This window comes from Hirundo rustica, chromosome 1, assembly GCF_015227805.2.
Source record: "Hirundo rustica isolate bHirRus1 chromosome 1, bHirRus1.pri.v3, whole genome shotgun sequence".
NCBI classification, from domain to species: Eukaryota; Metazoa; Chordata; class Aves; order Passeriformes; family Hirundinidae; genus Hirundo; species Hirundo rustica.
The window spans coordinates 109,498,910-109,523,652 of NC_053450.1; the positions used below are offsets into that span (position 1 = coordinate 109,498,910).

The 24,743-nt window shown below is 40.6% G+C and overlaps 1 protein-coding gene across 3 annotated transcripts in view; it reads right to left on the reverse strand.

Moving 5' to 3' along the window:
- Positions 1-24,743, reverse strand: part of BMPER (BMP binding endothelial regulator) — a 103,793-nt gene that overhangs the window by 25,951 nt on the left and 53,099 nt on the right. For all 3 annotated transcript variants that reach the window (XM_058421851.1, XM_040072327.1, XM_058421852.1), the window contains one exon: positions 2,729-2,828. In XM_058421851.1, coding sequence (XP_058277834.1) covers positions 2,729-2,828 — 100 coding nt within the window. The remainder of the gene's footprint in view (positions 1-2,728; positions 2,829-24,743) is intronic.

A 24,743-nucleotide genomic window follows, 5' to 3' on the forward strand; every position in this document is an offset into this window, starting at 1 on the left:
GAATGAAGGCAACACAAGATATTTAGTTTCCATGATCTGCAAATTATTTGGGTCTAATGGGAGTGAGGCATGGGTTTGGGCCACTATACAGGGAAGGCAGCACCAAAATCAAACCCCTCCTGAAGTCATGCAACCCTGCAAGCACTTTCAGACCCAAGTTAAAACACAGTCTGCACTCCTGTAAGCTTGTCTTATTCCTCAGCTTCTTTCCCAGTAAGTTATTTTTATACATGAGCTCTTCACAAAAACACTATACTTACCCTCCTAATTTTGAACTGCCCCATTTACTTTTGGAGGCAGACAACTAATAAGTACTTTTATGAGTGGTTGTTGCTCTCCTACCTTATAATTTCTGAGGTCTAATGTTTAATAGGCATCAAATCCAAGGTAGGGAATGCCCAGTCTAAGTACATAGTAGAAGTATGAAATACTAGGCCAATATTTTAGCTTTCAAACCATCAGGTCTTGGCACACTGTAATTTCTTTCTTTTTCATTAATTCTTGATCAATGTAGAGCATCTTAAAAAAAATTAAAAGTTCAATTTTCCTCTTAGATATAAGTGAACAAGAGGATAGGCACACAGCAAAATCCATCGGATTTGCCTTCAGTTTTTACAAATTGAACGTTAAACTAAAGTCATTAAAGAATTGCTTTTTGTTCAGTTTGACACAATTTAGCATCCCTCTACTGCAAATTAGCTACTTGGAATTAACTTGTGCTTGCATATCCAGCCTTCCTTTCATGGGATGTGTGTCTCAAAAGGTTTCATTTCTGTTGCAGGACTGACATAAGGAATCACATCAGGATGCTCAGTAGCCCTAAAAGAAACTGGTCTACATTCATACACTACTTAGGAGCAAAGCCATGCCATAGTCCTGCCTTGTAACAACACTTCTGCTGCTCTCTGTGGGACCAGGACTTCAACTGCAGAGCTTGTGTCAGCAAGTGAACAAAAGTCCAGTTCTCTCCCACACCCTCTTGCCATGCCTTGCAAACTGCTCAGCACAATTCTGGGTGGTCAACCCAGTTCAAATAGCTGGTTAAAAACCACTGTCAAATGAGGCACCACTTTAAAAGATGTGGTGATGAAGATATTGGCTTAATGGTTGTCTTTGCTGGCTCATAACCACTAGTTAAACTAATAATTCAAGTCCCAGTAGAGTCCACAGCATTCTTCTAAGCTATGTACGCTGAGTATCAGGAATTCAAGTGCAGGGAGGTCCTCCACATGATACTTAAAAACCATGCCTCAGCATCCCTGGAAAATTTTCTCTTTCCTGACTGCCATGCAGTGTTACTCATCCCTTGACTTTACCTCCCCACCAAAACTTTTAACGCTTCTCGCTGTAAATAGATATAATTTATTCCCAGGTATATGAAATGCTTTTGAGTAAAAACCATATAAAATGAAATTGATTATCATTGCTGAATTTGATTACATTCTAAGAAGGGAAAAAAGAAATTGTAGAAAGATCCCCTTGAAGCAGTCAAAAATTAAAGCTGCATTTTGAATGCCTGGTTCAAGGAGGGGAAATTTCAGTCAGGAAAAGCATGGGGAGGAGAGGAGAAGGGGAGTTTTCAGAAGGAAAGGAAAAATGTCCTCAGCCAAAACAGAAGCTCAGCATTTGGACTGTTCTCCTCTCCATTTCATTCCGGACTGTTCTCCTCTCCATTTAATTCCTCCACTGCATTACTCTCTGGTACTGTGGTTGAATGTTCCAGGCAGACATTTATCTATCTGTAGCACTTTTCAATTAGCAAATAAATAAATTCAGGTTTGTTTCAAGTAACCAAAAAGGTAAAGTATTATCAGAACCCAGAACTACATATAGCTTTGCTGGCTCCAAGGCCAAGCATCTCTATATACCTAACCTAGACCTGTTAAGAGATTTCAGATAAAAATACAGTCAAAGTTACAAAAAGTTTCCATTGAAGAACTGGGAGTAATTAGCTCTGAAAGTTTTTCAAACCTAGTTATAACTCCTAGACCAAACCAAAGTCAATTTACTTGGTAGGATGTAAGCAATCCTTGTAAATGAAATAGATGGAATGTTAACCTGTGGGATCTGTGGACAAAGTAAGAACAAAACAAGACAGTGCCTCATTTTGTCACTGCCTTGCTTGTCGTGACCTGGAAGAACCAGCTCTTCTTAGAGGCCTATGACTCACACCTTTAAAATGTGTTGGAAAGATGTAATTGAAAATATTCCTGGATGACAGTGTGATTCCACCTTAAGAAGGCAATCATGAGATAGACTCCTGGATCCATGGCCTCTCTAACAAGAGTTTCTAAAAATGCAATGTCAGTTCAGAAGTTTCCTCTGACCTGCATTTCCTCAAAACCGAGAATGCAAATGCTCACTCCAGTAATGAGTAAGAATATGAGATGGCGAGGCCTTTTTCTTGTGGAAAACTCCAAAGGAACATTTCCTCCCACCTCAACCTCCTTTGTAAAATATATAATGAAGGTGGGAAGCATCCCTATATTCTTCTAAGCAAGGCAACTGGTCTATGCTCAAATGCTTTTCTGCAGCTGCTTGCTTAGTACCACTCACCACAACCCTAACACAGAGTACCTGTTCAAAATCTGTGGATTATAAACTCTGAGTAACAGAGTCTCATTCACCTCCTGGAATTTACCAGTATTGTGAAATACTGGTCTAAAAGATGTTATGCACAAACATACTGTATTAATTACAAAATTCCTAGGGGAAAAAAACCACTCACCTAAGCATTTGGGACAACACTGTCCAGCAGGAATATGACTGAGGTGCTGGGGGCATGAGAGAATGGGGCAGACTTCTTGGATACACTGTGTCCTTCCACCCTGAAGGAAAATAGGCTCGATTAAAAAAAAAATTAAAGCAAAATATCAAGTAAATGTGAACACACACACACAGAGAGGCAACAAGATCTTGAAAAGTGTTACCAAAGCAGTATTTTCCAACAGAAATTTCTGCTTGCATCAGGCATACAGGACATGTACAACTGTCCTTCAAGACTTTTTATATTACTTGCAGAGACCTTGGATTATCCATATTTTTTTTAGTCTCTCAAACAACGAATGTAGTAATTGAAGAAACAGTGTCTATCTTATTTCTTGGTGTGGATATGATAAAACCAGGGAAAATAAAATCATTATCCATGAACATTTCCGGATGTTCCAAGAAGTTATTGAGAAAATTTTTCATATTATTCTTCATCTCCTGTGTCGTGCCCTTCTAGGCTTGTCTGGGACAGGGATTAACTGCTGAAGCAAGATGAGAGCAGGTGTTCTTCCCTTATGTCTGTGACCTCAGAAGCCAAATAAGCCAAAATCACTTAAGAAAGAACATTGCTGTTAGCCTCCGAGGCCAACTATGCAAACCCAGAAGGTCTGCCTTCTTCAAAGGATTGAAAACAAAGTGAGTATATGAAATTTTGGAAGGAAGGGAAAGGAAAGGAAAGGAAAGGAAAGGAAAGGAAAGGAAAGGAAAGGAAGGAAAAGGAAAGGAAAGGAAAGGAAAGGAAAGGAAAGGAAAGGAAAGGAAAGGAAAGGAAAGGAAAGGAAAGGAAAGGAAAGGAAAGGAAAGGAAAGGAAAGGAAAGGAAAGGAAAGGAAAGGAAAGGAAAGGAAAGGAAAGGAAAGGAAAGGAAAGGAAAGGAAAGGAAAGGAAAGGAAAGGAAAGGAAAGGAAAGGAAAGGAAAGGAAAGGAAAGGAAAGGAAAGGAAAGGAAAGGAAACTAGACTGGATATATCCTGGTGTATCAATGAATACCAGAAACAGAGGCAAAGACAAAAGCACAGAAAACATATCAAAGATTGAGTCAGTTAAAAGAGATCTCATTTCTCATTCTGCTCTGTTGCCTGATTACTTCATTGTGCTTTCAGAATCTTGTGTTTGGCTCCATATCCTCTACCAACTTGTGCTCCAAATGTTTATGAGAGGTCCAGGTTGCCAAACTTTAAAAGTCAGTCCACTTTTTTCTAAGCAAGGAAAGTCAGTTTTTTTCACCTAGCTGTCATGCCTTATTTATCACTCAGAGCTGCAGGCTCATCCCAGCAATAAGCTTTTGCGTTCCTGATGCTGTGATTGAAGGCTTATGAGCAGCCTCCTCCAACTTATATGCTGAATAGCTCTTGGGGCTCCCTGGGGAGAAGCAAAAGCTGTTCATTTTGAAGAACTCTGTGCCTGAAATGATGGCATACCACTCCATTCCTAATGGCCTCAGTGAATCATGTAAAAGCTTTTACATGTAGGCAGATCCACTGTTGCACAGAAAACAACGTACTGACTGTACCCCCGTTCTATAATAAGTTATCAGGCACTGAAGTCTACCTGTCTCATGGGACTACCAAAGCATCCTGAGTGCACATGGCTGAGGACTGCTCGTAATTCTTTCACTGCGGCACACAGAAACACAGAGCTTATTGTAGACTGAAACGACTGCTCTAAATTAAGGGTCAGACCAGAAACTTGACAAAACTAAATTAATTCTTTAGTGATGTTCCTTAGTATGCTTAGGGAATAGCTCTGTGAGAAGAGACACAGGTGCAGAATGAAAAAAAACAAAAAACAAAGAAGGGCTCTCTGAAGTAGTGCTGTGATTCACCCCAGGGAAAAAGGCTGCAAGAAGCCAAAGTTCAAACTTCGGTGACAATTCAGCAAAAGGGAAAGCAGGGCATGGATGTCTCAGCCAGACTAGTTACAGGATCAGGGATATATCCATGGAAGATAATGAGGAAAGGCTGAGGGAACTGGGACTGTTCAACCTGGAAGAGAAGCATTCAAGGCGACTTAATTGCAGCCTTTGAGTACCAGAAGAGAGCCTACAAAAAAGGTGGAGTCTGTTTAGAAGAGCATCTAGCAACAGGAGAAGGAGAAACGGCTTTAAACTGAGGGCAGCTTTAGATTGGGTATTAGGAATAAATTCTTTACTGAGAGAGTGGCAATACACTGGAACAGGTTGTTGGAGGTGGTGTCTCTCTCCACTCCTGAGAGTATTCAAGGACAGGCTGGATGGGGCATGGAGCAGCCTGGTAAAGTCCCTTTCTACCCAAGCTATTCTATGATTCTGTGAAGATAAAGCAATACTGCAACACATGATGAGCACAGATCCTTTCTTGCAATCTTGCTGCTGCATTTAAAACTCACATAAGCTGTGGCTCTGCAGAACTGTCATGGAGTTTTGCTTCTCTGATAGACTGAATCAAAGCTCAGGCTTAGCACACTATTGAGATGTAGCCTCTTGCATAGATATCTTTACAAATACAAAATAGCATGGATAATGTAAAATATTTTCTCACTTCAGCCTTTTGTTTATAGCTCCTGCCTTACTTTTTGTACTGGCCTCTCTGCACAAAACTAAGACTAGTTCCACCTGTCTCTTCACCTCACTGCTACTCCTGCTTCCAGCTGGAATGCTGCTTTTTAACACCAAACTATTTTCTAACTTACTGCTGTCCCAGATAATCTCTCCCAGGCTTGAATGTCATGCTGGTGCAACTTCAAAAACAGTTTGAAACAAACGAACTTGTTCCATTTAAAGTAAGAATAATTCTACCTGCCCTGTAGAATTTAGAGACATAATTCTCTCTGGGCACTCTTTGAATGTTAAAACACACACAATATATCTATTTTCTTAAAAGTCTCAGTCATCATAATTCAAGACTCACAAAGCATTCAGAATACCTGTTTTCAAAGCAGCTGGTGCATCCAGTGCTTTAAATTGCATGGAATAGAGCAGGGTCGGAAAAAATGGCTGCAACAAAAGTTCAACAACAAAACCCCAAAATCAGTGAAAAAAATAACTCAGGAGAGGAAGATTAGCTTTGGATGACCTAAGATAGGATGGGAACTGTACAGTGAACACCTTTCTTCTTCCACTTCTCAATTGCATCTACAGCTTTTAGCTCACATTTCCTTGTATGATATCTCCCAGGCAGACAGAATGCTCCAGGTCAGAAGCAATACTCTCCGGTTGTTCCAGTAAAACCAAACCTGGATTGAAAGCCAGTACAGACCAATAAAGTACAAGTGACATCTGCTTCCTGTGAGAAATGCTATTCAAGATCTAGGCAAATAAATCCTTGAGCAATAGTTAATATGAAACTTTAATCAGGGGAGGCTGCTGCAGTTCAGAATCTCCTGGAGATAAGAGATTTTGCAAGAAATCTACTGTCTACAAATAAAAGATTCACTTTCCACCTTGTAGAAAAATAAAACCACTGTACCTCCTGCTGCCCCCTCATATCTGCAAGACAACCCGAAAGGCTCTGAAGCATCAGCTCAGCAGGTGGTGTAGACTGAGGTTTCATCTTGTCTAAGCAATCTTCTCAAGAGATAAGAGGGGGACAGATTAAACAGCAATTTTAATGCTCCCATGAGAGGTCCATCTTTGAGAAAGATAACGAATCCCTCTTTAAATGAAAGCATGGAGCTGGTCCATCTAGCCATCCAGTCACTTCTTCTCAGCTCCTATCTCAATTATGATATTTTGCTGTTTAATAAGGACATAAGTAACTTGGCAGTGTTGAGATACACACCCATCCAGGCTGTCACCGACCACTGGACACACTGGATGGAGGACAAAGGGCAGTTTCTGGGTAGGCTGCCCGCGTGCCTGGTGCACAGCCTGTGTGCTGGGACAGATGGAAAAAAAAAAAAAATGTCTGCAGGTTGGGAGTCTGTTGTAATTAATCCCCAAGAACTTTGGGCTTCATCTACCATGAGAGCAAGAAAGTGATCACCACCAACAGCTTGTCTATAGCAGATTTTTAAAGCACTCATGAAATCCCAGTAGGACAGAGATTTCCACACTCCCAATTTGTTTGCTACTGATAATGTCTAAACTTAATAATATTTTACATACATGTTATTTAAGGTTAAAGGTTAATATCAGTATTACGAAGAACCAGGTTTCTTATGGTTCTCTCATTTTCCATTTGACTTTCAGATTTCATCTGTGTGCTTCAGTGAAGCTATTAATCATCTTAAAAAGATTCCTCTTTAGTTTTGCCCTGTGTTCACCTTGCACTTGAAAGACTTCTCATACTCTAACAGAAGTAAAATTTCCATAGATTTTTCAGAATATTTTGTCTAAGTGCTGACTGGCATTAGGATTCAGTGGATTGTAAACATTTATTTTTTACTTTCTAGAAGAAGTATGAAAGGTGTCATTTGCTACCAATGAGCCTAGCCTTACAGAAAAAAAAAAAAAAGAAATAAAAGGAAATATCAAAATAACATTACCCTCAACTCTGGGATACATATTCCAGACATTAAGAGCAAGGTCAGACACACACTATAGACTCAGCAGGGTTGTTGTAAGAACTAAGACAGATGTTCAAGGCTGTCTCCAGCTATGAAGAAAGATTTTACGCCACCAGCATGAAAAAAAAACTTTGAAAGTTCAACAAGGTCACTACTGAGCAAGTCTGCCCCATGACAGTGGCAAGAGAAGCCAAAAAAACACACAATTGTGGCTGTTTGTCTTCAACTACTCTCCCCCAGCGCAAGTAAATACAGCCACCAGGAACATAAGAAACATTATCATTTCTGTGACAGCAAAGGCATAAAGAGAATAAATAGACATATACTAATAAAGAGATGGACATATTATGTAAGATTCAGATAACAATGAGTATTACCATTCGGGAATTAAAAAAATATTGAGGCATTCTGGGACTCATTTCATTATACCACATTGGCTGATGTGTATAGGGCTTCCTAGGTGAACCGGATGGTGTTTTGGCTTGCATACACCTGGTGGCCTCCTAAGTCTGTTTGACTTATTAACTACTGTGTGATAATAAAGACTTTGACCACTTCCCAAAAGTGTACTAAAAACATAAACCAGGTCAGCAGCATGTACTATGCAAGCATCTCCAAAATGCCTCAGGAATCACATGCCCTGAAGACCCATACCTTGAGTTTACAATCAGAAAACAGTCCCTGATGTGCCATGTGTAAGTAGACTTCAGGTAAAAAACAGGGCGGATACTCTACTTAGAGTGTAGGTTTAATCTGGAAATTTAATCTGAAAAGGTGTTTTCTCTCAAATTAGATGAAAAACACTCCCCTTGTAAGAATGCTGGTGCAGCACAGGGTGGACAGCCTCTGGAAATAACTTCACCCCTAAACAGTATTTCAGGCCCCCTGGAATAGCCATGCCATGTGGAATGAGAGTTCCCTGGAAGGGTCACAGGAAGAAGAAGATTTTTAGGAAATGCACAAAGTAGCAATACAGTTCTCAGCATAAAAGTAATTGGCACATCAATCAGACAGACAGGCGAGAGCGCCCCACATCCCTGCAGCCTGACCTATTATCTGGATTAGGATTTTAAAAATGCATCTCTAGAAAATGTTGGATAAAATTCAGAATAGTGAGATCTTGAACTTCAATTCAAAACAGCAGGTATTATTTATAATGTCCTGTACATACCAGATTTTTAAACTCTGGATCTAGATCTCAAGGCTTTGGAAAGTGGCCCTGGTGACAGTCTAAAGTGGTGTCCTAAGAACTGCGTGTGAAGCAAATGCTCACATAGCTCACATACATTTTAATACCAGGTCATACAGATTAGTGTGGCTATAAATAAATCTTCTAAAGTTTCTTAAAAATCACCTAAAAATCTATAAAGATTAGAAATGGTAAGATACAAGATTCTTGTGAATAAATTACTAAACTAACTCTGGAGCAAAGCAAAGGCACAATTCTTGAAATTATTTCAATTTTTAATCACAATCTGATGCAAAGACTTTCATTGACACAGCAAAAGAAGCACAATTACATCAATTTCTAGCAGGTAAAAGTTTGAATTCCGCCATCTCTCTTTCCATATGCAACTTGTGATGCATATGGATGCATCTTGTTATGTGTACAGTCTGTGTCATCAACAAGCTGCAATAACAAAAAAGACTGACTAGTCGTCTCTAAATAATTTAAATATATGCCCCTGAATTCCTAGCAAATTGCAAGTGCAGTTGCAAAGTGTCACAGAGTTAGAAGATCTTGACCTAAAACCAAGAACCAAAACGTCTCTCTCTTTTGGAAGTAACTGTGTTGGATGGATATAGTTGCATCCATCTGCTGAAGGATTAACTACATCAATTCATTAATTAGTAATTTAGGATAGAATGAGGTCTTTAAACACTGCCACATGTTCCAAATTATGTGTTATGTTAACCAAATACGGTGTGTACAAAGTGACATGTATGTGCCAGGTCTATCCAGTCTTGCCGCTCGTTTCAGTTCACAAGAGCCACTTTTCCTGGGATTGGTTAGATTAAGAAAATAGATTGCTCTTCTATAGAGGGAAGTGGGTTGCTGTTTGTTTGGTGAAATATCCCAGCATCCTCCCAGAGACTGAAGTATGCTCCTCTGGGATATCGCTCTCCACTTTGAAATCAGAGTGTTGGGGGGCTGCTGGTCCTGCTTCTTTCAAGTTTCACAAAAACATGAGTTGCACTGAGTGTCCTGTGGGAGGAGGTGGAAGACTGGGGTATTTACTGCCTTGGGTTAAAGGGACTATTCTGGGACATGAAATTATGAGATGCACAGTAACTTTCTTTAAGGTATGCACAGGCAGAGACTCTGGTCCTAAATTTCACGGTTGCTGGAACTGCAGAAGGGCTCCTTGGAGGAGGTCACAGCATCCTGCTCTCAGCTGGGGGACAGTGCAACCAGCACTTGGCCACACTTCTCCAGTCTAATAGCACTATGCAGAAGTGTTGCTGGGATGATATTGAATCTGGCTTCACAATCCAGCTGAAATCAAATAGTTTACTGACCCAATAGCTTACTTGCAAAGTCACACAGCTGAACAGCCAGCAGCCCTCTCCCCTCCAGGGCTTCCACACTGAGCTCTTGGCTCTGTTGAAAGTGATGTTGTAAATAGCCCCCCTTCTCTTGGAAGCCCTGAAAGGTCTAATTGTGGTGCATACTTAGTCCCTTTCAGGCTGATTTCCCAAGGAAAGAAGGCTTATGCAGGCGGGAACCAGGGACACCTGTAGTTTGTGAATCACAACCAGCTCTAGCCACAAATGATCAAGGGACTACTCTGAAAAAGCTATATAGAGACAAAACAGCCAAAAGCAAAATGACAGTACAATCTCAAGGACATTAGGTTCCTACAAGTTTGGGTTTTTTTTTTCAAAGCCAGGCTGCTTCAGAGATTAGAGAGCCCCCAATTTCTCTCCTAGGAGGAACTCCAGAAAGCATCCTACAGTGTTAGGCAGCAGCTGGCCTTCCAGCCAGCATCTCCCAGACCTTCTGCCTTTCATTCAACACTTGTGTCATGGAGGTGCTGGAAAAAAAAACAAAAAAAAACAAAACAACAACAACAACAAAAAAAAAAACCACCAAGATTTTTGCAGATATGACAGATTAAGTGACACACATCTGTAGAAATAGAGTTTTGCTGCTTCTGCTGCTCTGGGAACATAATCTCTATTCCTAGGTTAACAGGGACAGTGGTACCTAAGACAGATCAGTTTCCCATACCTAATGGACTTTACCCATGAGATGAGGCATTTTTCTTCATGCCATTCCTGTGGTGTTTTTTTTACTCCCAGTACCTACAAGGACTCATAACACCTGTGTTCCAGACTAGCCATCAACTATCCTAAGTGCTGGATGCTTTCAGATGCAGCCCATGTATTTGTTCTGCTGTGAGAGCCATTATTTTATTGATCCTTCTCCTGGACAGTTCAACAGCTGAGGCTTTTTCCAGGGTTAGGTCTGCTCCTCTCAACAAATCTCTCCTGTAATCAGAAGTGATGTATCCCACAGATTATACTGTCTTTCATTAGGTGATTTTTAATGTCTCTGAAGTTTCATTCAGAAGGCAGAGCTTCCAACAACATAATCTATTCTTTTTTCTGCTGGTTGATAGTGAGTTAAGAAAAAAAACAGAAACAAAAAACAAAACAAACAAACAAAAAAATAAACAAAAACCAACAAAAACTAACCAACTAACTAACTAAAAACCAGAAACAACAGTATCTCTCAAAAACTCTGAGATGGCTGGATTCACACTGCATCACAAGCACCTTTGTGGACTGTCTAATTATCCCAGGCACTATTTCCAGCAACAGATCAACACTTTTCCTTTATTTTTTTCCCAGTGAGAGACTATCTAAAAAGTTACCTTAATTTTCTCAAATTTACCAACAACACTTAATGCCTTAATAATTCTACATAGCAGGTTAGTTCTTGCTTTCAGCATGCAGATGACTGTCCAGCATCTCAAATCCAGCTTTTCCTCTAGTGTAAATCCTTTCACATCATCTCCATCCCTTGCTGCCATTTCATCCACTTACTAATCAAACTCTTCCTTGATGCAGGACTTTTTAAACTGATTGCTGTCACTGTGCCTTATAAAGTCCATGCTGGGTAATAGTATCAAAAGACTTTAGCCTTCTGAAATTAAAAATAGCTCATTTTTAATAGGCAGCTACTTAACAGTAATGCCACAACCACGGGTACCCATACCCCTATCTTCCACATACCTTGGTGTTTTCTATGAACCAGACATCTTTATACAGGCTATGCTTCCCCCTCTAATCTCCCTGCCAGTTGCTGCACAGACCACACTCAAACAGAGCCAAGGTTGGAGGTTAGAACATGTTCACCAGGTGGAAGAGGTGGATTTTAAGGCAGGATGTAGGCAAGCGCTTCCCCAAAGGTCAATCAACCCAGTGGGAGTCTTTCCACTGATTTTCAGTCCACTTTGGATGACAACACTTTGAACAAAAGTCCCAGAAGTTGCACGGGCAAAGGTGAAAAATGATCCAAGACAATCACTTAGGCAGGAATTGGTCAGGATGGCAGATGCACACTGCAGAAAGGGGGCTCTTCACCACCTTGGGGGTAAAGAGCTGCAGCTTTGCAGGGACAGCAGATGGGAAGCAAAGACATTGGCAAGAAAACAATTCTGGCACACCACTGCAGAAGGGAGTTCAGCTATTCGTGATTAATTTAGCTGTTGCACCAGAGGTCTCCAGTGACTATGGAAGCTTTGCTGTTAGCCACATGATTATTTATTTCTCTTCTAAAAAGGAGCGTTTTTATGAAAAATTGCAACAAAACATGCTAAGCTGGAAACTGTCTGTGGCCAGAAAAACTATTATAAACCACTAACAAGCTTCTTCATCTTATTTGTGTCCTATTCCAGATAAGAAGAAAGTTAGGGGTAAATTTAAGGGACTTTCCTATCTTCAGTTATTAGAAGCAGAGCAGTAGCTCTGTAAAACAGGTCCTGGCTTATTGCAGCCATGACTTTTCCCCTAAATCAGTTGGAGCCTGCTTTGTTTTCATTGGCATCAAGAACACATGAAGCACAGTCCAGTGAGTGTACAGTTGTGTATATACCACCAGCGCATTTGCATAACATTTCAAAGTCCTAACTCAATGCCTGCAAAATGATAGCCAATGCCACAATGTATTTATATTAAGATTATTTACTTTTCATAAAATAAACTTGAACAAAGGGTGGTTTTTTCCCTTTTTTTTGGCTCCTTTTTCTACAGCATACGCTTTGTGATAGTTCCTCACATTCTTTTCTTACTACATCCCACAATAAATGGTACTCCTATAAACCCCACACTTTGGCAATGATGACACCCTTCACCCCCCCATTATAGTGCAGTACTGACCTCCATTCTGAGAACAGCTTTTCCCTCTGACCAGTTTGTTCACAGAGATACAGTTATTAAATCCCTCCAGTGTCCCTAGGGTGTTTCTTGCACACACAGAATACTAGTACCATTGTGGCCCTGAGAAAGGTGACAGTTCTGACTCTCACTTCATCATCATTCTTTAAAATACTTGGTCACAACCAGAAACTCTACAGATGTCTCCACACAGCTTTGCCTTAGAGCATTAGTTTAAATAATTCCCCTTAAGTTATCTGCAGGAATAAATTTCAAGACTTGAGTGAATTAAATCTCTAAATGCCCAAATTCTGACATCTGGTGTTTAGATACAGACTTTCTATTCATCAGATACTTTCTTGTAGACAATATGAAGGTAAATTTTATTGAATGGTTTGGAACTTCAGGTTTTGGGATGCAAACAAGTAAAAAAAGTCATTCATAAAATCAATTAGGGTTGTTCTATGAAGAGGAAAAAAGCACACAATTTAGAAGCAGATACTTACACACCTTAATTTTGAAAAGTTGTTACTAGGTGAAAACCTACCAGAATAATTCACATCAAATCACTGTTCCATTCACAAGCAAAGAGAACAAATCTCCTTCTGTGATTTGGGGCAGTGAGGTATTGGAGAGGCTGAGATTTAATCCTTCAACATCTATTTCTACAATTTATGGATGCCCTTGCCTCAAGGTCTGATGATATAGCACACTGGTATCTGAAGAACACCCACAATAAAATAAATCATACTGTTGCAGTAGTAGCACTGACACTGCTTCTAGCTTTTTACAAGACCTTCATACATGCATCCACACTCCTTAATGTTATTCTCCATGTATACTGGTGAGGTAACCTCAGGAAATATAGGATTACATACACACTGCTTCCTTAATGCATCCATCAAAGATTTTCATTAACAGGAGATCCTGTTTGTCCTAGGCACTTAGCAAAGTGAGTTAAAAATACACTTTAAAATGTTACTTGAGAAAGAGGTAAACTGCAGCTCACTCAGGGGATTTCTTGGAAAATAAAGCTTTAGGAAAACTAGCCTACTTTTATGAAACCAGTAAGTTATGAAACTGTTCCTACAGTGAAGTAGTCACAGCTTCAATCGACCCAAATTGTTATAAGACTAGACTCTCTGTCAGCCAGTGGTACCTATCTAGAGCAACCTCTGTAATACTAGAGTGCATAATTCCACTGCTTTGTACTACATAGAGGTGTCCATCCCCAGAGATGTGACTTGGCTCTACTGCAGGGTAGGGCACACTCTGGCTTGTGATCAAGGTAAAGGAACGTGTTTTAATCTCAAACACAAGCCTGAGCAAGGGGTGCTGAGGAATCTGCAGTTCTCCTCAAATAGCCTTGGGAAGCATTTTGATTAGGAATCATTTACAAGTCAGAGTTCCTCTGCCACTTCCTCCTTCCTCCAGGGGTAATGACTTACAGCAGAAAATGCTGATTTTGACATTTCCCAGTCCTGGCTAGCAAGATAGATAAAAGAATAACAGTGTTTTTTTTCTCTCAGTCCTAGCTTGCAATCTGCACATGCATGGGGAGAGGGTGAATGAAACCCTAAGAAATCCATTCCTCCTTTACACCCCACCATGACACACATTCAATATTCCATATCTTTGCTTCTAATTTTTTCACAATGAAGTTCATGTCTAGGTATTGCTGTTCCTTTATGGATGGGATTCCGTTGCTAATTAACAGCTTCTCATTGACAGCAAAGCGCCTGTAAAAGGCTGATGGCCAGATGGCAATTTTCTCAGAGACACCTTAGGCATGGTGAACCATCTACAATAATATTATGCCATTTAGGCATTTCTAGCACACCAGCCTGGCTATATTTTGGGCAGTCCAGCCCTTTTGGCACCTGCCTAAAGGCTTGCTGCCCTTCTTGGTCTGTGTCAGCCCCATTACGGCAAGCCAACCAGCTTGGAACTTATCTCCAAGTTAAGCTCACATGAGATTCCCAAAGTGGATGGCCATACCCAAATTCTTTGCAAGGCCGTATATATAGGCCATGTCCAGGCCACAGCACATGACCAACTTCATTCAAAAAGATGGACAGAAGAGGTGGAAATGCTTGTATCTACCTTTACAATAATGTCCTGCTAACCAAAGCACTTCAAAATAGAAGTACAGAGCAGTCAAAAATAAAAAAAAATCATATGAACCATGAGGTTGTCTAGAAAGAAGGAGTATGTTTCCTGAACCTAGTGAAAGGGGTATGTACCCCAAGAAGAATTTTTTACATCTGGGACTTCTCACACAGGACGATCTTTCTGCATTTTACATTTCAGAAAATACTTATATTAACACTAAGAAAGGGGGGCACACTACATGCAATTAGAAATGTAAATTACTATCACTCTTATACTTGGCTTACTGCCTCATCATCGAAAACCATTATTAGTCCCTCAAAGAGACAATAAGCAAGCAAATGAAATCTGGAGTTGGTTGCAAGTGTAGGTGTCTCCTGGGCCTTGTTAAGTCTCCTTTGTTGTACCTGTCTAATGATGTAAAATGGTCATAAAATCAGTGTAAAGTAACTCATTAAAAACTCTCATAGGAAACAGAAACATACATTTTCACATGTAGTACTAGAAAAAAGGTATTCTAATTGCCCAAGCAAAGACGTTTGAAAAAAATGTGAATTATTTATATTGCAACCATCATCCATAAGCAGAGAACTTTGATAGTTTGCTTCTCCAAAACTCTTGTCTTTTTTTCCCTACTCTTAATTTTATTTAACATGCTCCTGAGATTACAATGCAGAACTCTCCTCTCAGCAAGTTTTCAGCATTTGCAGTGCTCTCAGTTGCCCACACTTTCAGTTATTACCCTTCCCTCTAATCATGCAGGGTGGTTCTCTGATTATGCGAAAAAGTGTCATTTGAAATTATTCTACAGCAGAGAATAGCAACACACACCAAACTATTACTGAAAGCAAACATAAATGGCCCTATACCTTTCAAAATTATACAATATTTTCTTACTATTTAAAAAACAGACCCATCATCTAAAACAGCTGCCATGTTTATTTAGACAAGTGCTCCTTCACTCTTATAAAGTGGAGACTGATGACAGATGCGTCTTTAAGGCAAAAAATATTAATTCTAGAAATGTCAGCATCTGCTTCTTTTCAGCCTAGCCTTATAGACTCACACATCATTTTTCACCCACAATGAGAGTTTCTTTTTTTTTGCACAGAGAATCTGAAAACATGGGTGTAAATTACTGGTCCGGAGGCCTGACACTTTTATTAGCACGTCACTGGTGCTACATGTGTTAGGTCTGATTAGACATAGAGAGCATTTTCCACTGCCCATTCCCCATGCAATGAGGCAGGCTTGCACTTCCCCAACAGGAATTTCCCACCTGACTGTTCCATTTCTGTGAATCTGCATTTGCTAAAGTTATGAGATGCAGTACAAAAATACTGTACGTAGCTCCTGGTGTCACTGGAGATTAAAGGATATTTTAAGAAACAGGACAAAACCAACCAACCAACCAACCAACCAACCAACCAACCAAAAAAAAAAAACAAAAAACAAACAAAAAAAAAAAAAAACCACAACAACAACAACAACAACAACAAAAAAAAAAAAAAAAAAAAAAAAAAAAAAAAAAAAAACCACAACACCACTCCACACAGCTAAACTTTCTACTAAATTCAAGGAGTCCAGCCTTCTGGGTCACCCAGCTACCATTCTATAATTCATTTCCTTGTATTTAGTACAGTAATTGTTGCTCTTTTAATCATTTACGTAGTATTGTTAGTAGAGACAGCATGATGCCCTATACCTTACTACAAACACATGAAGAACATCTACATCACAGAAGATCTCTGCAGTTCTCACATTGCCTTCCAGAGAAATGCATTCCAATAGAAAACATCACTCAAGGATAATTCTGTACATCGAAACCACGAACAGACATATGAACAAACAGCAATTAGAAGATGTCTGCTAACCATCAGCAACCCAAGATAAACTATCTTACAATTAGTGAGCAGTTCGAACCAATTAGAGCTGCTGCAAGCATGGACCAGACTGGCTAAAAAGCCCCTCTGGGTAAAATCCACCTACATGTCGCTAACCTGTGCCACGTCATCCCCAGTGACTATCCAAAACATTCATGATCATAGCACTTGCAGACATGTTAAAGGGTTTACTACTGAAGATCCATACCTCCCTGGCACAACAGCAAGCAGCCAGGTGCTCTATTTAACTGCATAAAAATTATGTTGAATAACCAAAAGCTGTCCTACCCCAACTGGTAGCTGCCCTCCACAGACAGCTATTTTTTATTCAGACAATGCTCAGGTTGTTACCCTAAACATTTCAGTGACAGTGGAACCTCTCCAGCATGGTTGCAGAGAAAGGTGCTGACAAATCTCTATATTTCAACGATTTGAGCTGGCCAGAGATGAGACATTGCTTCTGGCTTGCCTGCAGGCCACGCTGACCTCTCAGTATGGCAGTGTGCTGAGGCAATACGGCTCAGAGCAGGACATGAGCTGAGAAGTTGAGGCTCCCCACATCCGTTATAGGGGCACTTTGCACAAAGTGCTATCACTAAATTACTTAACAAAATATTCCCAGTTTTCCTTGGAGTGGGGCAGTGCAGATCTTCTCCTATAAGAGTAAGCAATTTATTTACATAGGTACAAACAATGTGCTGCAGGCTTTAAGCATAAACAAAGATGCTTAAATACCAAGTTCTTGTCTGGGCAGCCTTATGATCAAAATAGGTAATACAAAGCCAGGGATCAAACGGGAAGCAGCTTAACAAAACTGCAACAGTGACTGTCCTGTAAGCTTTGTGATCTCTTTGTTTGCTTACAAGCTTTCTGCAATTTATCCTGCCTTTGCTCTTTGGCAAAAACATATTTTTACAGATGGGGCTAAAAATAGCAATGATAGAAACAGAAGACTGAAGAAACTAAGAGTTGCCAAGTGAGGTCTGCATGAGGTCTCTGCAATTCTGTCCAAATTAAACTGATTCTACAGCAGCCTTTGCTAAGGGCTATTTTACTATTTTCTGTGGGTGACAAGACCTTTTTCCATTAGCTATGCTTAATATTCCTGAACTCTTAATTATTAGGATTGATCATACATAAAATGTAAAGGAAAAATTATTCCGACTCACATTAAGCTTGTATTTTTTCAGTAACACTAGGGGAGTCTGATTGGCAACACCATTTTTTTGTAGTTCAAAGACTCTGTAGGGACTTTATTTCCAAAATATTTTTATGATTTCTTTAGGAGAAAATGTTTTTTCTCTCATGCATTTTCAGACTGCAGAAAAAGGTTGGTTTGAACTTTTTGAAAGTGTAAGCACAGCTCTGCCAAATCCCATACACTTGCAAGCCCTGGTTAATATTGAGGAAACAGGATTAGACAAAAAGGTCATTTTCAACTTTGAGACTTCCCTTCTCTCAAGGCCTCTGTAAAAATCACATAATAAGGTTGTTCAGATGGTAATTTTTAAGCACAAACTGTCTTCCCTAGCACTAATTAAGACCTGTGCAGAGAAAAACAACCCAAAATCCATTTAGAAATCTACTGTTTTTCAAGGAAGAATGCCCACTGTGTCCCAGCTGCTCTTGAGGCAGCATAAGCAAGAGAGGTGTCCTTGGAGAGGCAGTATGGGGCTCTTGATTTGGCACAGGCATAACACAGCTCATACCTTACATATAAATGAAGCAGAAACAGCAAAGTAAGGACAAAAGGAAATTCCTACCAAGAGCATCCCTCAAAATACTGACTATTCTTTCCATGTCATTTACGTAAGTATACGTATCAGAGGCAAGAGATTTGTCCTTAGAGTGAAGACACAGAGGAAAGCGCATCACTCTGGATACCAGCACTACAATTTGCATGTGAGACCTTCCCCGTCAACTCAGTTCTGTTTCAAACAATCAGGAGCAACCAAAATAAATGTACAGAGAAAGGGATTATTTAGCAATTTCATCCTCTACCCAAATGTGAAACACTTGCTTAGGAAGGGCTCTTCTTCAAAGCTAAATGAAATCTTCTCTGCATTATCCCTCCTGACCATAGCCCTCTCAAACTTTCTTAATTAATTTTACTGGTGGTTTCAAAGAGCACTCCAAGTTGGCTCAAATCCCTTTGGATTGCATATCAGCATTAGAAACAGGAGATGCATTACTATTCTCCCTTTTTCTTTTTCCTCCCTGCTTTCTAAGAGGAAGCAAGGAAGGATAATCAGTCACGTTATCACTCTAGAGAATGAAGCCATTATTGCATCTGAGGCAAACTCTGGAATCCTCATGTAATTTTTACACACACTTCTAACTTGATAGATGGCAACTGCGCTTTTTTTTTTTTTTTTTTTTGCTTTTTTTTTTTTTCCCCTTTGTTTTTATTCTAGCAAATTCTATCAGACTCAGTCAATTTCATAATAATCTCATTAAATCAAGACAGGTCTGAATTATGCTGCCTTTTTTTTTTTTTTTTTCCTGCTTGACATGACTTCAGCACCAATTCTGCCATGATGCTCTCCTCTACTCTCTGTGCTGGACAGAGCCCCAGCTGAGTCCTCTCTCCCTTATGCCACAACAGACCTTGTTTACTTTCACTCATCTCACTGTTTCCCGGGAGTCGTTAGGCAAGATGGCTAGACAGCTTCAGGGAGGCTGCCAAAATCTCTAAGTTTAGTTAGAAAAATGCTTTCCTGTACACAGCAGAATTCTGTTGAGAACCTCCAAATGCCTACAGCAATGAACCCCGAGCTGGTAATCTTCTGCCCACTTTTTTCCAGGAGGCACCTATCCACTCTGATGGAGGGAAGCCTGAGTGTCGGTGAGTTTGGATCATGCTTTGCTCAGGTAAGAATTCACAATGTCAAATACTGCAAGTAAAATCAGCCTCTCCAAGGCCCCATCACTACAAGGTCCTCCACACTCAGTGCTGGGCCAGCTTAGAACTTTCATTCCAGTTTTGCTTTGAGTGATGGAAGTAAGGAACAAGAACTGAATTTTAATCTTACAGGGAGACCTAAAAACACGAAATAAATTGGAGAAGCCCTGAGTGAGATCCATTACCTGGACAAAGCCTCCACCAATTCAGAAATGTAAGGCCAATGAAGACGGTATAAAACATTTACTTCATTCCTGACCAACACAAGAGAAGGGATAAATGAGAATAAGGGTTGCAGTTGTGATTCTAAGACCACCAGCTGATGGTTGCCTTCCAGATCTTAACAGTGCCAGCTGGAGGATATCCCATACTCAGCGGTTTGCCAAGTCTATCAGCTTCAGAAAAAGGTGGTCAGGTTATCTCACCTATACCAGCTGCTTGAGCTTTTGAAGCTGATTTTGCCTGTTTAGCAAGTGCTTTCTGGCTCCCTTCCACTGGCAGAATTCAGGAGACAAGAATGTATGCAAGATGGGAATATCGAGCATCTGGGGATGGTAACATTTTAACCAGCTCAGCTGCCGGCAAAGTGAACATCTGCCTATTGCCCAGGTCTCCTTTCACAAAGAAAAATGCTCTCTCCCACAAGCTCATCTGCATACTGTAAAAGTATCTGCTCCCTCACTAAGTACCTTGGCCACAGCCAAGTTTGTCCACAATGTAAATTAGCCCAGGCAATGGTTTGTGTTACCATGGATAGATTCCTTTGTATATCAACAGCTAACTTGTATTGCAGCATCAAGCACACTAACTTTTTTTTATTGAAAGTTTTGTGTAAATGATCCAGAAAAGAACCTGAGAGGAAACAACACCTAGGAGAATATTCTGTATGACTTCTTAGCATGAGCAGTACTGCATATATGTTGGATAATAATGTGATTACCTCAAACTACTTCTTTCCTAAAGAACATAACACCTGGTTTGGTTCTCAAAGCCTCACATTGTTTTGCACCCAGTAATTAACTGTTATCAATCAGCTGTCCCATACACAGCCAAAGCCATTGTTTACAAACTGGGGCCCACTCTGAAGCACTGTGGAAGATCTGGAAGCCCCCTGGATGCAGCTAACTATGTCATGTACACCTTGTATCATGCAGAGGGAAGTGTTACCATAATCAAAGGATGTTGGTTAAGACACAGAGAATTCTAGAATTTGGAAATTCAAAGCCCTAGAGCAGATCTTGAGTGTTATGTCAATCCCACCTGAGAATGCACACCAGGTTACAGAAAGAGCAGCATCAGGTGGAAGGGAAACACCACACAGTGTTTATCACAAATCTTTCTGGTCTGGAAATACCCTGTTCTCAGCGTGCCTCCCAGGCACTGCTGGCTTCACCCAGCTTGAAATCACCACTAACACTGCCTGTATCTCACAGCAGTTTATTTTGTTCCCAGGTGCAATCAATTCTTATTTTACTCCATCTCACACATTCCTACTGGTGATGTCTTTAGGCTCTCCTAGTCTCATGACATCAACGAGAGAGTCTCTTGCTCTCATTTGCCAACAAAGTTTTCAAACAGCTGTGTCTGGGGAGGGAATTCCTGCCTGAGAACATAAGAAGCCACTTCTCTCTCTGGCTGCTTCACTGTTGACTTCTATCAAAGGCTGTTCAGCTTCATTAAATGCACTTCTGCCTGTCCACCTCCTGCCTCCCCTCCAGCTCAGTACAGCATAGCTTGGGGCATCTCTCAGTTCCCTTTCCACCACTGAAAATTACACAGAAATTTTGTGCTTTCTACCAACAGAGAAAGAGGAACACATTTGTGCTCTGTTTTTCCCATGCTTGGCTAAATACACCTCTGCCATTGTTCCTAATGGTCTGAATTGCAGCAGGAAAAAAAGTACCAAACTCCACAGTATAATAATTCATGCTTCTAATACATTTCCTGTGTTTTGAGAATTTTCCACGTTTCAGGGGAAGGTAAATAAATCCTGCAACTCACATGAGTGTTCTATTTTTGACAGTTCTCAAGGATATCAGATTAAAGGACAACGTTCAGTACCATGAAAATACTGTGCAACGAAAGGGAAAAGCCATGCTTCCTGGGAAAATGCATAAAGTGTTCCAGCTTGAAATGTGTTTTGCTGCTCTCCTGCTGGCTCTTTGCCTGCCTTCAAGTGGGGAGAAAGGATAAGGTGTGAAGCCAGATCAAGCTTTCTCTTTTGTCTCCAACAGGACAAGCTACAACCAAGGAAAGAGCACTGTGAATAAGTCCTGCATACAGATGCTTTTCAGGAAAGCAGGACAGGCAGTCCCAGTGGAAGGTGAGCTCATACTTAAGCTTGGTTGGCCAAATGCCCATTTTCCCCAGAAGTGTTACCAGGGATATAGCTGTAGCTGAGTCATATGGACCTTCCCCACTTCCCAAAATTTTTCATCATTAGAGCAATCACTGAAGTAACACAAAATCATTTATCCCATTTGTAAAAGCTACAAATAATGTGTTCCATCGCCCACAGTTAAACTCAAAGGTCACAGAGAACTTGTAATCCTGCTCCTTCAACAAGAGGCAATGCTCTGCTCACAGGATGCAAGCTCCCAGAACTTGTCATGTTTGTCCAGTTTTCATTTGTAACTATTTAATGCTAGTCCAACATCTGTATGTCACATTCTCTCTTTAAAAGCAGAAGTGCTTTTCAAAGTGTGCCATATGCCTGAGTTTTCTCAGTTACTGCTAGTTACTGAAGACACTTCTCCCTCTCCTTGTTCTTGGAATGTCATCTCTGTAGGTGACCCAGGAAGGTGCTCACCACCATGCTCTGGCTACACTGCAGTAGCTCATTGGAAAGCTGGTAATTACTAAGAGCATCCTAATATCCCAGTCAAAGGAGCACCACCGTACAGTAAATATGTGCCACGTCAGTTAGAAGCAACCTTACCAGCAAGAGAAAACTAGGGTTAAGAGAGTGTGTGTACTGAGAGCACAGGCTATAGCAGTAGTGGAGCAAAAAAATATAACCCAAATGCATGATTAAACGTTTAGGAAATAACAAATTACCTCCTTCATCTCCCCCAACATTTCAAGCACCTTTTCTATTTCTAAATCAAGCCAGTCTCCCTCTGCACGCTGAAGAGAGCCTGTAGCTTCTATTACATGAGACAGCACTGGCCTCCTCCTCTCTATCTTCCACTGCGCTCTCTCAAGGGCGTGGGATGGCCTAGAGCCAAACCTGTGGCATTTCTTCTATCTATATCCAACTCTAAAATGCCTTTGACCCTCTGACTTCTCCTTACTGCATGATGGGGCTCTATGTAATTAAGGCCTACTCAAGGTTTTGTAATTGATAGTTTTACTATGCTTTTTAATCACCACGTTCCTGGCCTCAGCATCTCTTACAGTCAACTGAAGAAACTGTGATAAAACTTGATACATTGTATTAGGATGAATATTAAATTAACACCTCCTTGTAGGAACTGCTGGAGACAAGACACATGCCCAGATGAACCATTCTTCTGCCTCAATCTGTCAATTCTTCTGTCTGAACAAGCAAACAGAGGATTCAGATATACAGAGCACCTAAACAGGTTATTGTAGCAGCAGGCACAATGGAAAGGTGTCCTTAGGAGTCCTAGTGAACACAAAGACACTGGCTAAGTAGGCGAGATATTTATTTTTAAATATTCAGCTGTGAGTGAATTGGTGATGGCTCAACCAACCTCCTTGTTTCCCTGAGAAAAGTCAAGCACGTGGCAGCCAGAGCTGCCCCCAGAGAAATTCATGTGGGTGCTTCATCCCAGGATTAGCAAGGCTTTCTCTACTAGAGTGAAAAGGAGAGAAAGGAAAGTGGAAAAAGAAAAATAAAAAAGTCTACATTTTATTCTACATGTCTGCTACACCATCCTCCAGGCCCTTCACTTCAGAGACAAGGGATATAAAATGTGAATTATTAGGATATAGACTACTTCTCCTTCTAAATTATAACATTTCTGTGGACAGGCACTCCTAATTACTTACTTCATGGGGTGGATCTTCCTGCTAACTCATCTGAGAGAACAAGAGGAGCAAGTGCCTTCTGGCACTTCCTCCCCTTAAGTCTAAAACAGGGAGGCCAATCACCAAGCAATGATTTTCTGTTTTCCAGGTGGTTACAAATGCCTCCCTTCCCTTAAATCTTTGCCAGCCTTGCAAAACTGGCAGTATTATCAAGTTTAAGGTTGTAGTTTAAATTTGTCCCCTACACGGTGACTTCAGTGGCAATGTGAATGCTGACCAGCTGACCCACCCACTGACCAGCCACCACCTCCTAAGTCAAGCCCTCTGCCAAGTCACCCACTTATCCCATGCTGGTTCTAGTTTGCTTCCCGGCACGGGCACATCTTACCCACCAAACTAGCCCAAGAGAAGGTATGCCCAGTGTGAATAACCCTGTAGCGAAGCTGTTGCATCCTGTTAACTGCTGCAAGGAGGCAGAGAGGCTGCAGCTGCCCCTTGAGAGTCTGCATGTGTGGAAAGGCATTTCAGAGCTCTTTACATATTGTGAGTTAATGACTGGTGATTTCATTTATCTCCATTCTGATAATAAATAACAACTCCAACTTAGCACTTGCAGCTGACCAGATTCCAACTCAATACTCTCTTTCCCCCCAGTAGAGCACAACTGTTCAGGTTTCATTTGTTTGTATTCTCCTATGATTTTAATTAGGCTGAAAACCGAAAGCTATAACTTAATGCCTGTTATTCCAGTATTGCCAGTTTCTTATCAATATGTATATGCAAAATTTCCTTCAAAAACTGCACTGTCACCAGAAATCAAATCCAGCAATTTCACCCTGCTGACCTGAGTTTCCTTACCAGAGAAATGATGATGGGGAGAGGCAAAAGCAGAGAAGAGGAGCGCTTGTAAAAGGCCTCACTAGCACAAATACACACACAGGAACACCACCAGCTGGGAAGTCAACTCATACAGAAAAAAGGGTCAAGTATTTTCAGGTTCTAAGGAATTATATTTAAATCAGGGTTTCACTGCAGAAACAGAGCTAATGGAATCTCTGGATATGGCTCCTATTAAACGTCTGTTATTAATGGCCCAGTCAGTCATAGTTGGCCATTTCTCTGCTTAGGTGCTGCTGAACTCAAGATAGCCCATCAGGCTGTTGTAGCACTTCTCAGTGCATTTCTACTGGTAAGTTATTGTCACAAGGTGTAACCACCCCTT